This window comes from Lepisosteus platostomus, chromosome 21 (genome assembly GCF_059453375.1).
Source record: "Lepisosteus platostomus isolate fLepPlt1 chromosome 21, fLepPlt1.hap1, whole genome shotgun sequence".
Lineage (NCBI taxonomy): Eukaryota > Metazoa > Chordata > Actinopteri > Semionotiformes > Lepisosteidae > Lepisosteus > Lepisosteus platostomus.
Genome location: NC_142631.1, coordinates 16,480,226 through 16,495,159, shown reverse-complemented (window position 1 = coordinate 16,495,159; position 14,934 = coordinate 16,480,226). Strand labels below are relative to the sequence as shown.

The 14,934-nt window shown below is 40.8% G+C and overlaps 1 protein-coding gene across 7 annotated transcripts in view; it reads right to left on the bottom strand.

Annotated features, from left to right (window-relative positions):
* The window catches only part of dennd1a (DENN/MADD domain containing 1A), a 265,653-nt gene that overhangs the window by 22,081 nt on the left and 228,638 nt on the right, over positions 1–14,934 (bottom strand). For all 7 annotated transcript variants that reach the window (XM_088615121.1, XM_088615126.1, XM_088615123.1 and 4 more), the window contains one exon: positions 931–1,019. In XM_088615121.1, the coding sequence (XP_088471247.1) occupies positions 931–1,019 (89 nt within the window). The remainder of the gene's footprint in view (positions 1–930; positions 1,020–14,934) is intronic.

The window sequence follows — 14,934 nt, the reverse complement described above, 5'->3', positions numbered from 1 at the left end:
TATAGGGTTGTGCTCAGAAACCAAACACTTTTTATATGTACATAAACATGTTTTTGGTATAATTATCCAAGATGTTTGCTGACATGGGTAGGGTTTTACAAAATTAATGAAAGAGAAAAAAAGTAAACTAAGCGCCTTAAATGATTCAAACATTTGGCTAATATCAACTTTTAGCAGTGCCCCACATTGTGCTAAATGTCTTGATGAATACTTTTTATTTGATGTTTTCAGCAAGGATAAAAGAGCAGGCTATATAATAATGCGATTTATTGAATACCGCATATTCTTTTTGAAGCAGCTCCACTCACCTGCCCAAGATTTAAAAATAGACTAGATGGGGCAATAAAATTGATGCTGAAGGAAAAATCTGAACAGATGGATACATAAAATAGCCTTGCCCTATTTGCACTTTTTCTTATATCCATAAAAAACACCCTTTTAATGAAAAATGCTTATTCAAGCACATGATATTCAAATTACAAGATATAAACAGAAACTGAATATACTGTATAATAAAATGATCCATTCATCTGCTTCTTCCAATTCAGGGTTGCAGAAGAGCCAGAGCCTATCCTGACAATCAAAGGTCACAATTCAGGATACTTCCTGTACAGGACGCCAGGCCATCGCAGGGCAGAAAGAAACACACACACCAGTTTTACCAGTTTTACCAGAAGCCAGTTAACCTGCCAGTATGTTTTTGGACTGTGGGAGGAAACCGGAGCACCCAGAGGAAGCCCATGTAAAGGTGGGGAGAACATGCAAACTCCACGCAGACAGCACCCCAGGTCTGGAATTGAACCCGGGTGAAACAGTGAAACAGCAATGCTGACCAATGGACCACCCTGCTGCCCGTGTAATAACACCCCTCTACTTAAAACCATAGTGAAATAAATAAATAAAACACTTGACAAAGATCACAGCTCTTACTGTTCTGGACTGGACACCGACGTTCTTCGGCCTTCGACTGCCACGTTGCTCCTGGGCCTCTTCGCCACCAGCGGCCGAGGTGGACGAGCCTGAAAAAAGCACAGGGTCACCATGGAATGGCCAGCACTTTGAACTGGTTAAATAGTGAAATGCAGAAGGACAGCTACTGAGATGACAGATGAGTAAAAGAAAAAGGCAGGCAATCATATACATCTACTGCAATACAAGGAATATACAATATTCATTCCTTTCCTTTGTTGAATTAATCAATGAATATGTATAGTTTTTCATCAAAACTTAAATGCTTACAAAAAACATTTTTGGGGGGAGAAAAGACATAGCACAAACCCATAAAGAGAAATCAAACACTAAAATATATTGATTGTGACGGTATTCGTCCCCCTTTGTCAATAAGAACCTACATTAGATGAGGTGCTCAATTTTTCTTTGAAAAGGAACACAGCTAGTTATGACTTCTGACTGTGTGCAATAACGGTGCCCTATATGATTTCAAAACTAATACTACTGTCTCTGCAAGGTCCTTCAGTCAGGTGGTGAATTTCACGCAAAGAATCAACCATTAACTCCAAAGAGCTTTCAAAACAACCTAGGAATCAAATTCCTAGGCTGTTAAGGAGGCAGAAATCAGGAGAATGGTATACAAAAATTCAAAGGCTTTGAACAATCCCTAGAACGCGGTGAAGTCGATCATTAAGAAGGGGAAGGTGTATCGTGCCACCCAGACACCCAGCCTAATCAAGCTGTTCCTCCAAAACTCCACAGCTGGGCAAGGAGAGAACTGGTGACAGGCGTCACCGTGAGGCCAACAGCACCTCTGAAAGAGCTCCACAGTTCAAGGGCTGAGATGCCAGAATGTGTCCATGAGTCAATGTTAAACCCTTCCCTCCTCCAATCTGGCCTGTACAGCAGAGTGGTAACCCCATCTCACATTGCGCATGGAGCTTGGCACAAAGCATGTACAGTAAGTGACACTACAAACTTGAGACAAAAGGTTTTGCGGTTATATGAGATCAAACTTCTTCCCCACATTCCTAGAAATATTCCCTTTCTGGGATAACTTAACTACCAAAAAAAACCCAAAGGGATACAATTTTCTCTACCGCCAGCAAACAACACAAGGGATGGTCTGCAAAACTGAGATCTGCTTCATCCTGTGCGTCCCATTAGGCAATGCTAAAAATACAGGGTATGGTATTTTTACATTGGAAAGCAAAAACCATGTACATGGAAAACTACGCTTTTTGGCTATGTTTTAGTTTACACCATCTCATTCGGAAAACGCCCGGCCATTTACACTTGTGAGACCGGAACAAGACCAGCACCTTCCGCCCTTCTCTCAACAAGAGACTCATCCCCTTCTAAATCTTCTACGTTCATTTGCAGACTTCGGCTCTCCACACCTCTGCTTCCGCTCTCCCGGGGTCTGGCCGCTCATTCCCACCTGCTGTACAGTACGCCCATTTCTTCACTGCTCCGCGCCCCTTCCTGTCTGCTCGGACTTTTGTTCTCCTATGCCTTATTTCTTTGCAACTTTCCCTCTCTCCTTCCACGCCGAAATGTAGTGTTTATTTTCTTACCCTTACAGCACGTCACGAACCCTTCCCTCTCCCTAAACTCTTTCATATACTATTGTTTGAAATCCTCTACATGGACATACAGTACACCATGTACTGTACATTAAACTAAGACAACAGAAATAAATGCTTTACTCTGATATTTATGAGGTATCTCCAATCCTAGTACTTGCTGATGGCATCTTTATGAATTATACAACTAATATGCTAACAAGAAGATAATTATCCAAATAAATTATCTCCTAACTTTGAAAAGGAGTCAAAATAAAGCCCATTACTGGCATCATAAAAGAGCCAGTTAGTTGGCTGTATATATATATACCTACGTCTTACACAGGGTAATGGGTTTTGAGGTGTAAATGGATGATCAATCAATTTCAATCAATTCTCATTTCACAAAATGGCCTTTCATGGGGAGCGCCATCTCACAGCATTTACAAAATGGACTTAGGCTGGACAATGGCACTAAAATTAGAATTTCTCCATTTACAAAAAACTACATTCACAGCAGCTAGTAAATAGTAGTTCTTTCAATTCCACATGAGAATGGGGAAGGTCTAACACTAGGGGCATGTTTTTGGCAATCAGGTTGATAGCCTTGACGTGCTGTGCCGTGTGGTGAAATGAACTAGACCATCATAATTAACAACGGTATGAAAGGAACCAGGATTGCTGGGATCCATTAACATTGCAGAAGCTATTGCTTCACAGGCTCCTTGGACATATCGTGGGTCACTGTAGACACTATTCTGAGACTTACAAGTTTATTTTTCACAAGTCCTTCAAAAGGGAAACTTCTTCAAGACACTTCATTACCAGACTTAATATGCAAAGGAGAAGATTCCATGTTAATTGTAATATCATGGGATCAGTAAACCTGAGGTACACATAAACAGCAGTTACATTTCTAGGGGAAATTAACCTGGGTTTTCCAGAGGTATTTCTTATGTGACCTCCGGAAGCAGCCGGCAATAAAATCTTTGTGTAAACTGTAGAGATTGCTGACAAGGTGCATTAAGACCTGGAAGGTGTTTAGCAATGCACTCCGTAAAAATAAGAATCCATCCATTTTCTAACCGTTTAACGCAATTCAGGCTTGAGGGAGAGCGAGAGCTATCCCAACAGGCAATGAGTGCAAGACAGGATACACCCTGGATGGGATGCCAGTCCATTGCAGGGCAGATACAGACCTACTGTACATTCACAGCAGGGCCAGTTTTCCCAGAAGCCACATAACCTACCAGCATGTCTTTGCACTGGGGGAGGAAACCGGAGCACCTGGAGGAAAGCCACGCAAACACAGGCAGAACATACAGACTCCACGCAGATGGCACCCCAGGAATTGAAACCAAGCCCTCAGCTCTGCGAGGCAGCAATACTAACTACTGTGCCACTATAAAAATAATTCATAAGAAAGAATAACCTCTCTGCTAGACAGAAATTGGTAACTCATGAAAAACCAAATCTACCGTGTGTGTGAAAACGACCCATTCCATTGTAAAAAGGGCGAACATCTGCTACAAAGATACAGTAGACGGAACTGCACACACTCCTGAAGGTGCTATGCAAATCCAAACAGATGTTATGAATCAAATGAACAGAAACAAGAAAAAAAAAACATTTCTAAAGAGAAAAGTGTTGCATTTCACAAACAAAAATGTTGGTTACGATTCCAAAAAGTGCAGAATTGATTTGAATCATGTCTAAAGGGAACTGTGTTTTAGGCGTTATAAGGGATTAATTCCTTTCATCAATTAGTCAAAGTGAAGTAAAAATAAATCTATTCGATGTTTGCTTTATAATTAATAGTGCAGTGTACAAATCCAGAGAGGTTCTGGTGAAGTTGTACATTGCCCTACTTAGAACACATCTGGAAAACTGAATTGAATTCTGGGCACCATGTCATGAAAATGCTGCCATTCTGAGTGTCCAAAGAAGGGCAAACAGACTTATCACCCAAGACTGAAAAAGCTTGAATGATGACAAACTGAAAGTAGGCAACCTCTCAGGGGACACTTGATTGAAGTTTTCAAAGAAATTATGAAAGTTGTATCCAGCAGTTATTTCAAGCAGTTTTTATCACGTTGAATGCAGGGACATACAGTAAATGGCAACTCATTAAGGGCCCTATATTCTGACATAATGTATCCAAATTTATTCTCTTAGCAGGTATAGGGTGATATGTACCTGATTTCCATGACTGAACAGTGGGCAGCTTCTCTCTGTGCAACCTGTTGGCCAATTACTATCCAATACAATTGCTATGAAGTCTAACCACAGGGAAGACATCATCAAACCCTGGATCTCAGCAGCAAAATAACTTTACTTTTGGGAATCTACATCCATTCTCTCCATTGATTCTGGTCCATAAATATAGCAGTGATTTTATAACCCTGCAGCCCAGTCAATCAGATACTGGGGAAGCTGCTAATGGTAATATGTTTTCATTTGTGAATATAAAAAATCATATTTCCGTTATAGTCTGCCAAACCATGTTCTAAATGCAGTACAAGTTTTTTTCTGTTAAACATCAGCAGCCACATCTAATGCCATGTAATTACACTCGTTGAGATGTATGGCTACGACTGTTATTGGTCTTCTCATTTCTTTCAATGAGAGTATTTTTCTGCAGGCACATGAAAGTGAAATATGGTCAAGAAAAGATGTCTGTGCTTAAGCCCTTCCTGGTTCGCTGGAGCTCTCGGACCAATCACCTGATCTTGAACCAGTCTAACATATGGCTGAAGCTGAAAGGCCAATTCACTGGCAAGAAACAAGAAGTAGGTTTACTCATTGATACATACTTTTACAGGTCGTACTGTAAACAGCCCACCACTCGCCTTCATTTGAATGTAAAGGCAACACCTTTGTAATCTACGGCATCTAGATTTTGAATTAACCTTTTTCGATTTTTAATGCCAAAGATAAATACGTTCACTAATCAAAGCGCAACTTGGATTTTAAATATATATGCTTCACGCATTAAAGTTCATCCCATGCCAGCGACAACTCTAATCTTATGTGCATACAGTTCTGCAGGCAGTGCCACTTTTGGAGAGATGACATGATCTACCCCCCCCACCTCTTTCCACTGAAAAAATAAAGTAATTTGAATGGCAGCCATGAAACTCTCTGGACCGTTGCTGGCACAGTGATTGCTAACGATTTTCAGTCCCAAGGCTTTTTCTAAAAGGATGTTGACTTTATGCACGAATGGGTTTGCCTCCCCTCCTTGCAACAGCGTTCAAAGCTCGAGCCCTACTTGACCAGCGCAAATAAGGTTTGCAAATCCTCTAAATTACTGTAACTAGCATGCAAGGAAAACAAATGAATCAAGAATATGGCACCAAGGAGACAAAAATTGATTTTTGTTTTCCTGAAGCGGTGGACTAGTCAATGAAACACTTCTCCACAGGCCGCATTTACATCCTGTTACTAGGAATTAAAACAACAAACTTTGATCGTGTCCTCAGAAACATTCCCCACTTCTTTTCACTTTTCCCCCTAAAGAAGGTGTCAAGCAAGAGTAGATGTGGCTATTCGAAATTCTAGTTTTGTGAAGAATTGTAGCAATTTCACACTCACAGCAGGGTATGAAAGTTTATTCAGGAAAATGTGTGGCCCGGTAGTTAAGAAAAAAAAGTTCTTACCAGATGCTCCTGTTATAGACTCAACCTTGCTACTGATTCATTTTGTATTACCCTAAGTGAGCTTTTTGAAGTCATTTAGCACCAGCTACATGACTAATTAGAGTGCTAGCATTAACAGCACCTCGTTTCTTTAGTCCTATTCTACTGAGTTATTTTGTAGATCAGAAATTTCTTCTCTCTTGCTGAGAATTAGGTTTGCACTTTATAGGATCTTAAATTACCTGCCCTGTACATTCCAGTTTGGGGACTGAACCCAGGGCCCCAGCAGTGTGAGGCACCAACGCTCACCACTTTGCAACTGTGCTGCCCCAAAATGTATATATTGAGATTAAAATGAATGTCAGAAATGCCAGTATCATAACTCTGAAAATATAACATCTCTAATCTGAAGCATTTAACAGTTATTTTGTATTTTAAATTCAACATATACATTCGCAGTAATAGTTGGAAGGAGAGGTCATTCAAAATCCCAGGGTGTTACTCGAAAAGAAGAGGGGTGTTACCCCGGTGTCCTGGCCAAATTTCCCCCTGGCCTTTACCCATCACGGCCTCCTAATAATCCCCCCATCTCTGAACTGGCTCCATCCCTCTGCTCTCCTCTCCCCACTGAGAGCTGGTGTGTGGGGAGAGTACTGGTGCACTCTGGCTGCCGTTGCATCATCTAGGTGGGGCTGCACACTGGTGACGGTTTAGGGGTTCCCCATTCCAAGTAAAGCGCTTTGGGTGGAGTGTCCAGAAAAGTGCTATATAAGTGTGAGGAATTATCATTATGTCCCTAAGAGTTCCCATACAGAATATTCTATTCTGTTCACTATTTTTTTAAATAATATGAAAAAGGATAACACACAATTAGTTTCGTATGGAACTGAACTCCCCTGAACTAGCGCCCTATGGATAAGTAAAGTAACTGGCTTTTATTATGCATTCCATGAGAAAAGAAGGGCTCCTTCAACAGAAGCGGACATTTTTTTGTTTCTGCTTTTCAGTTGGAGTTGTTCGTACAAAGCCGAGCTCAATCAGTTCAGATTTCGGAAAATGTATAATTACCTATAAAGAGCATTTAATAAATCTGACAGGACAGACAAAAATAGCGCTGAATGCTGAAGGATACTCAATTCAAAGTACAGCATGTCACGTGGATCATTTAGCAGTGCGACTACTTATTTAATCATTTCAACTCTTGCTTTTTCTTCACCGGCATACAGCTCATTTTATTTGCAATGGGGAAGAATATGCTTCCATAGTGCCTGGATTCCCAGTGAAGGTGAGAGCTCTGTTAGCAACAACACCTTCTCTACTGCCTGCATTATTTCACATCTTTCTCTTGACACCGCTGAAAGGAGCACACATCGGCCCAGCCATTAACACAAACCCAATTAAATAACAATGGCGAGAAGCGTAGAGTCTGGCTTGCCTGTATGGTTTTGTGCCCTTCTCGATATACTGTAGCTTGTGTCTAGGGACGCAAAGCAGAGCAGGTGATGTGCGCCCTTAGGAAAATCACAGCAAACCAAAGGTTCCGAGAAGATAAAGTTGTAAAAATGCACATGAGCAGTGGGAGGCAGAAGCTCAGTAATTGAGCGTTTTGTTTTAAATCTGCAAGGTAGGAAAGGTTGTTTTAAGGTACTGGCACTGCTCAGTAATTGCTTTACACAACAAGTAAATGTTATTATAAATAAGAAACTGCAGCATCCTAAATGTCCCAGGTTTGAGACCCCGTGGTATTTGGGTTCAAGACAGGTATTTAATCACCTGTACCTTTTTCACCTGGGTGCAAACAACTTGGCTCTCGCTGTTTGGTCCCTGCATTGTGTTCCCTCTGTAGGCTTTCCGCGTGTGTAAGAGCCTGATTCATGACCAGCACACTCGGGGTGCTTTAATCAATTTGCACAACAATATGTATTTTAAATGAATCACCGGGGGTGGGGGGATCTGATCCACACTGACAAAACCGGAAGCAACGCGGAAGAGTTAACGTCCTGTCTTGACTGCCACTCACTAAAGCCACAATACTGGATTGTGCGGGTTCAAAAAGTGACTTGCCGCTGTGCAGTGGTCATTCCTGCCTCTCCTCCTACAACACTCCCCCCCCCCTCCCCAGGTCGGCAGTCTACAAACCTGGGACTGGGGGGCTGGAAGGGGATTAAGTTTGGTGGTATTTGTCTGAACTTGAAACAGGGTGAAACTTGGGAGAAAAAGAACAACAGAGCTAATTAGGCGAGCTGAGCTGTCAGAGTGGAGCCAAATGGCTCAGCGCCAACAAACAAAAGGAGCGGGCGGGCGATGAGCAGGATCGATGGAGAAGACTGCTTCATTAAGGACTGCAGAACAAAGGCGGGAGGTGGGGGGGGAGGGGGGGAGGGTGAAAAAAGGGAACGGAAAGCTGTTTAATTAAGCCTGAGCTGGAAGGTGATGCGTGAAGCCGGCCTGTCATCGTGCTGCGAATACTTTCACCTTTCTTGTATGGCTTTAGAAAAACCCAGGATCGGGCCCGGAGAGTGTCAGCGGCGGAGGCTTAGTCCAGGGAGAAATGCTAAGAAGGATTTGGATCCCCAAGCCTTCTGGGACACGGAGGAAGAAAGGCAGAATTCCCTCTGGGTTTTGAACCTGACAAATCTGACCAGGCATAGACGAACGCCTTCGGAATACAGAAGCAGTGACCACATCTAATCCATGAGAAGAGAGAATTTCCACTGCGTTCGGGGTTTTCACTGCAATTATTGTAGCAACATTAAAGTCCTCTGTAAAATATAAGTGGAGGGTAATTTATCAAGAGCTCGGAGACTCGCATAGACAACGTTAACCACAGTGTTGTGGTGCTCAAGCCAGGAAAATACGAACATTATTATATTTATAAAATATGGAACATTCCCGGGACGGTGTAACTTCTGTCAATCAGTTACTAGAGGTCTTTGTCCGTGTGAATAAGACAGCAAGGCAGGAATTAAAACCATCAACTCCATATAAGAAAGACCAAAAGTCACAGACTGAAGCATAAAAATGATTGTAAAAAATCATCTCAATGTGTGAGACACCTGAAAATCATTCAAACGCCCGTATGTCCCCATGTACACAGCAAAAAGACGTTTAGCAACTTTTCCAAGCTGTGTACACATTTAATAGAAGTAATGTGAAATAGCACAAAAGACTCTCATTCACTGGCAGACAGAGCTTTTTGATGACACTGAAGAATTCGTGTGTCATCAATATTCTTAAAAAACGTGGCGACAAACCAGTTCCTTTGGAAAGACAATAGTCAGCACACTGGGGTTTTGCCACCAGTTGCTCCACGACATTCTGACACATAATGCCAAATTAATCTCTTAACTAAACGGTCCTATAAGCCTGCAACTATGTTGCAGTATATTTGGGAGATGGAAGAAAATTTAGATGCAGTTAATTAAAAGGACAGTTTTGATGACAGTAAACACACATACTGCAGGTACTGCGGACATTGGAGAAAAGCCCTGTAGGAACAAGAGGAACACGACATGAAGTATTATATTCAGCAATCACCTTCAAGTGTTTGAGGAGATTCAGCGCCTAGCACTGTTCCAGGAATAACTGGGTCTATCGCTTTCTAACCACAGAGCCTGGTGATTGTGTGAGGGCAAGATCGCCTAGCAGACTCATACCACAGCACTGTGGACAGCGACACTTCGACCGTCCCTCAGTGGACAGAGACTCCTGTCAGGAAGGCAAAAGAGTTTTCTAGTCACCCCTATCCGATGGTCTGTCCCAAAAGTAATGAACCAAATACAAACAGCAACTTTCTAGCAGGACTTGGATCTGAAAAACATAGCTGGGTGAAGGACATCATACAGAGGCAATAATGAGGCGTGTCTGACTCAAACCCTACCTACTGCTTAACAAAAAAGGGGCACATTAACTCAGGCGAAAGAACAGTGTTTGCAGTGTAAAGAGCACTTATAAAATACCGAACTGAATAAGTTGTAGAAGGAGGCTTGTTTGCTTGCCAGTACTTTGAAGTGTAATTACAAAAAAAAATCAAACATTCATCATGTGACCTGCACATACTGTAGCTGTGCTTTTCATTGATTGATAAAACGGCACAGAAACAACAGAAAGTCCTCCCTTTCATTTTTTCAAATACCCATTACTTATGCTTTTTTAAAAAACACACCAAGTAATACAACAAAAACCTGCACTTCCCTGACAGGCTGGTTTGAATTGCAACGTCTTAAAGCACTGGGTTAATGTAGAGGCTACATCGCTTGAATAAAATGTGGATACTCAGTAATAGTGTGCAAGAAATGACACAAGATGCTGTAGAACAATTACACTGACGTAAGATATAGACGAACATGAACTGATTTAGTGTTGAAAGAGAAGCAATGTCCTACCCCTCCCCCACACCTGCTACATTGTGAGATGTTACATTCCAGGCTGGATATACTCGAAAGAGGATAAAGGGCTCCCTGCTGCCCCCCAGAACAGCAGGCGTCTTTGCGGAGGTCCGGATAATGGAAACTAGACTTACAGTACAGAGGTTAATAGGAAGATCTGTGGCAGGATACCGACACAACTATTTAAATGAGCAGGGATTCCAGGGAGAGGTTTGGACCCTGTGAATATTGAAAAGAAAATTAAAGGAAATGTGAAATCACCTGTAACTGACCATAATATTGTTATGGAAAGGCACGTCGCCCATGATATTGCAGAGACATGAGTGGAGATTAAGGACTAATACAACAAAACAAGTTAAGATGGTGCCCGTAGTTCACTCTGATAGGAAGAGGTGCTACTGTCTGCTTTTGCTCTCTGGACTGTACTGTATGCTATCATTCACATGTAAATATACTGTACAATTTAATTACGTACTTATACTAAATCTTATTCACAATTTCCCATTAGGTCATTTGTGTTGTTATTTATTTGAAAGAGGTGTTCAAATCCCATTGTTAACACCATGTTCCGTTTTTATTCGGGGCTCGATTCATTAACAATCCACAAGATTTAAAAGGGAATAATACCTTTACTGGATATGACTTGCAGACTTGCACAGCTTACATACACTTCTTTATTCCTGTGGACATGCATCAAACTAATATCCCTACATATACATTCATTAGATATATCACAACATCCCAAAGTGTTATTCTTTCTTTGTACTTATTTTGTACCTTTCCCCCCATTTTATTTGTGCTGAGTAACTTTACTCTGTGCCTCTTGTATTATTCTTCTTATGAGAGTATAACTTCACCAGCTACTAAAGTATTATAAACCACCATATATTCAATATATCCATATACTGTATATAATATAAATCAATATTCAAGGAGGGTGATCTGCAAAGGAGCAAGCAGAAAAGAAGAAAAAAGATAAAAAAACAACATTTTGACTGTGGTGCCCTTTTCATCTTAGCAAAAAAACACATGTAATCAAAAGCCCACAAAATGGTCAATTGCAATCGTTCTAATAATTTGCTAATGACTGAAAAATAACGAGAGTAAGAACTGTAACTTGAGCTTGGGAAGATGAACATTATCGAGATTGATCAAGTTAAAAACAATGACGTGTTTTGGCTGCCGCATAAAGCAGAACATTAAAAAGCATGAGCTCAAGAAAAAACATAAAAAACTTACCTTGAGATCACTGTGTTTGTTTAAGGAAATCGCGCACATTTTTGTCACATCTTCAAACAATTAGTAACTAAGAGAAAGTGAAAATAGTCTCCAAAAAGGCGCTTGGATTACACACTTTGCCACCTTTCTAAATGTGTTCCTGGTACCCTTTATACAAGCACTTGATGATGGAGTTAAGTGAGAAGAAACATGTTGGTTCTGGATTAATTACCACTGAGAGAGCCGTCAAAACGTGCATGCAAATTAAAACTCAATTTAGGAATTGTGAAATAAGTTGAAGAACTTCTTTCGGGTGAAAAATAGTACATTTACATCTTAAGGAAATTATTTAGCATAAATAGTTATCAGTATTGTTACTATATGTGGGAACTAGATGTTCTATATATGGGAAACAATAAGGGAATTTTATTATGAGAAAAAAACAATATGTTGAAACTACATCTCACGGCAGGGAGAAGTCTGAGGAGAGGACTTTATTAGAGGAATAATCATTGAAGTCGATGAAGATCTTGCAGTGAACACCATGCAGCCCAGGCTGGAACCCTATTGAGAACTTTGGCAGTGATCTCAAATTAAAGCTGCATCACCTTCCCCCTTTGAACAAAGAGACAGCCTCAACCATTGGTTTGGCAGAATAGTATTTCCAACATTTTCCAATTGAATCGGTGCATTCCAGGCCTTTGAGGCATGAAAATGTTTGTGGATTTGAAAGGCTAAGAAAATGAGAACAGATTCTTCACGATACATTTATATATAACCTACTGTATAGGAACAGGTAACGGGTTTATTCCATGCTGAAATGTTTCACAATGTTTCAGCTGTGGAGCCTTCTTCAGGTGGGGCACCTGTGGCACCTGAAGAAGGCTCCACAGCCGAAACATCGTGTTTCCTTTCTTTCCTTCTCAGCTGGGAATCAGGGAATAAACCTTCACTTGTTCCTTTGCAGCCTACCAATGCTGACGCAGCTGCCTTCTTGAAGGACTTTAACCTACTGTATGTAAACGTATCTCTTGAGTTATGTTTTACAGTGGTAATATTGGCTTAAAAGAAAAACAGGAGAAAAAAAACATTTCAGAAACAGATGACAAACACGAACTTCAAAGCATTTCAGATTCAACACAAAGACCAGGAACAGAGGGCTCAGTGAACAGGAAGTACAACTGAACTCAGCAGCTCTGTCCACTGATGACACTGGCTTACACAGTGAGTGCAGAAGCACATTTAAAAACCTGCCATGTCAGTCATGGGAATACTGGACCTTTCAGAAAGAGAAATGATGGAGAGTTAGAACCAGAAATTCAACCCCATGGGCTAGATGAGCCAAACAGTTTTCTTGCAACTGTTTCTTCGACCTGTGTCTCTGTCCTTCTCTGTAATGATCAGCTACAGAAGAGCATAAAAGATCCTTTGTTCCCTGTATATCTGCATACCTGAAGGGACACACAATTCTATACCTAATTTACCTAATTCTATGACATTCGCTTTAACATTAAATAAATATTAAGTCAACATAACTATGATTTCACATGCTTAAGAAATTCCTGGGTAAGGGTTAGCAAAAGAAAGGTTGCTTTATGAGTCATCTCAACAAACCAGCAAAACTGACAGCAAAACACCAAAGTGCAGGGCTCTATAGTAATTAGTCCCCACAGAAATCTGCAGCAAAACTTCTTAAATTCTACAAGGACCCATTGTTTTTTTTTCTGCAATGAACTTATCGAAGTCTAAAGCGAGGGCCTTTTCTTATGAAAAACACTATTACAAAATACAAGACAATATCAATTAAAATATTTGGTTATTATTTCATTGAGGTTAACACATTCCCTAAACACTGAATGAGCATTATTTGGCATGCTGTAAAAAAGGCATGCGATGGTATCCAAAGGTGGACAGTGAGTCTTCAATTCCCTGTTCAAAGCGCACATCAAATTTGAATGGGAAACAGGGCCTCTCCTTTGGAAATGCAGACGAACAATGAAGCAGAGGAGTTTTAAATTCCTATACTCAGACCTCGTACAGTAAAAACGTTCCTGAATGCTTCTTATAGTGGATCGTGATGTGCTGAAAACGTATTACTGGCCTGGAGATGATAAATAAGAACTAATAAGTTTCATTTCTTCCTTCTGTATTTCATTAGTAAGCAAGAGAAGCTAATGTCACCTTTTTTTTCTGAAAAGGATTCGTTCAGGGTGGACTGACCAAAGAGATGTAAGTAATGGTCACACTACTTTTTTTTAAACTGTTTTCAACTGAGTTACAGTTATTAAAACATTCTGCTAATTAGGCATGTACTAGGCAGAACTATCACTCAACTAGCCACTCCTGTAAGAAAATACTCATATATTGCATAAATAGTTATTAAACACTGCACTGACAAGGAGTTATTTATTTAACACATTTTATCTATTATTTTCAACGTTTCTGGTACGGGACTTTTAAAAGCCTTTTAATTAACTCCAAAATCACATTCAATTCCCTGGATTTCATTTTATTCCCCACTTTGACCGGTGTTTTTTTTTCTTTAAAAGGAAATATCCCTTTCTTTTTCCATTTTTCCCACTTGCTTCGCTTGCACTCTTTCCAATTCAAAAGAGCAGGGCTGTTTTGACCAATAGTTTTTTAAATTCTGCGTGATGCAGCGCCACTACCCTGCCCTCGAGGTATGCTATCTTAGTCAGAGCTGAGGGGGGGATAAAAGTAAAAAATAAAGGAGACAAGCTACTGTGCCTCTGTCATTATCGTGTGCGGATGACTTTAGAAAGATCTACACGGCTGTTGCTCAGGTTCTTACCAGCCAGACCTCTGAGGCACGGAGAACGTTTGTAGGGTGTCATGAAATCACCAGTTAACGAAATGTAAAAATCTCAGATTTTCAAAAAAGGAAAACTCTGGAAGGAGGACAATTTCTGCCGCTGTGGAATCGCTCAAACTAAGGGCAACTGAAAAGTTTATATTCTATAAGCCAATAAGCCGACATTGTGATAGTCACAGAGCCCAGGGACAGAGAGGACATACTAGGGTGGTATTATGGGTTCCCCTGTGTTCATGAATGTACAGGCAGTGGTACTGGGAAAGGGGAGTGGCCACTGAGGAATGCGACAAGGAGGGGCTTGGGCCTGCACAAGTCACACATCGCCCACGGCAGAGATAGGG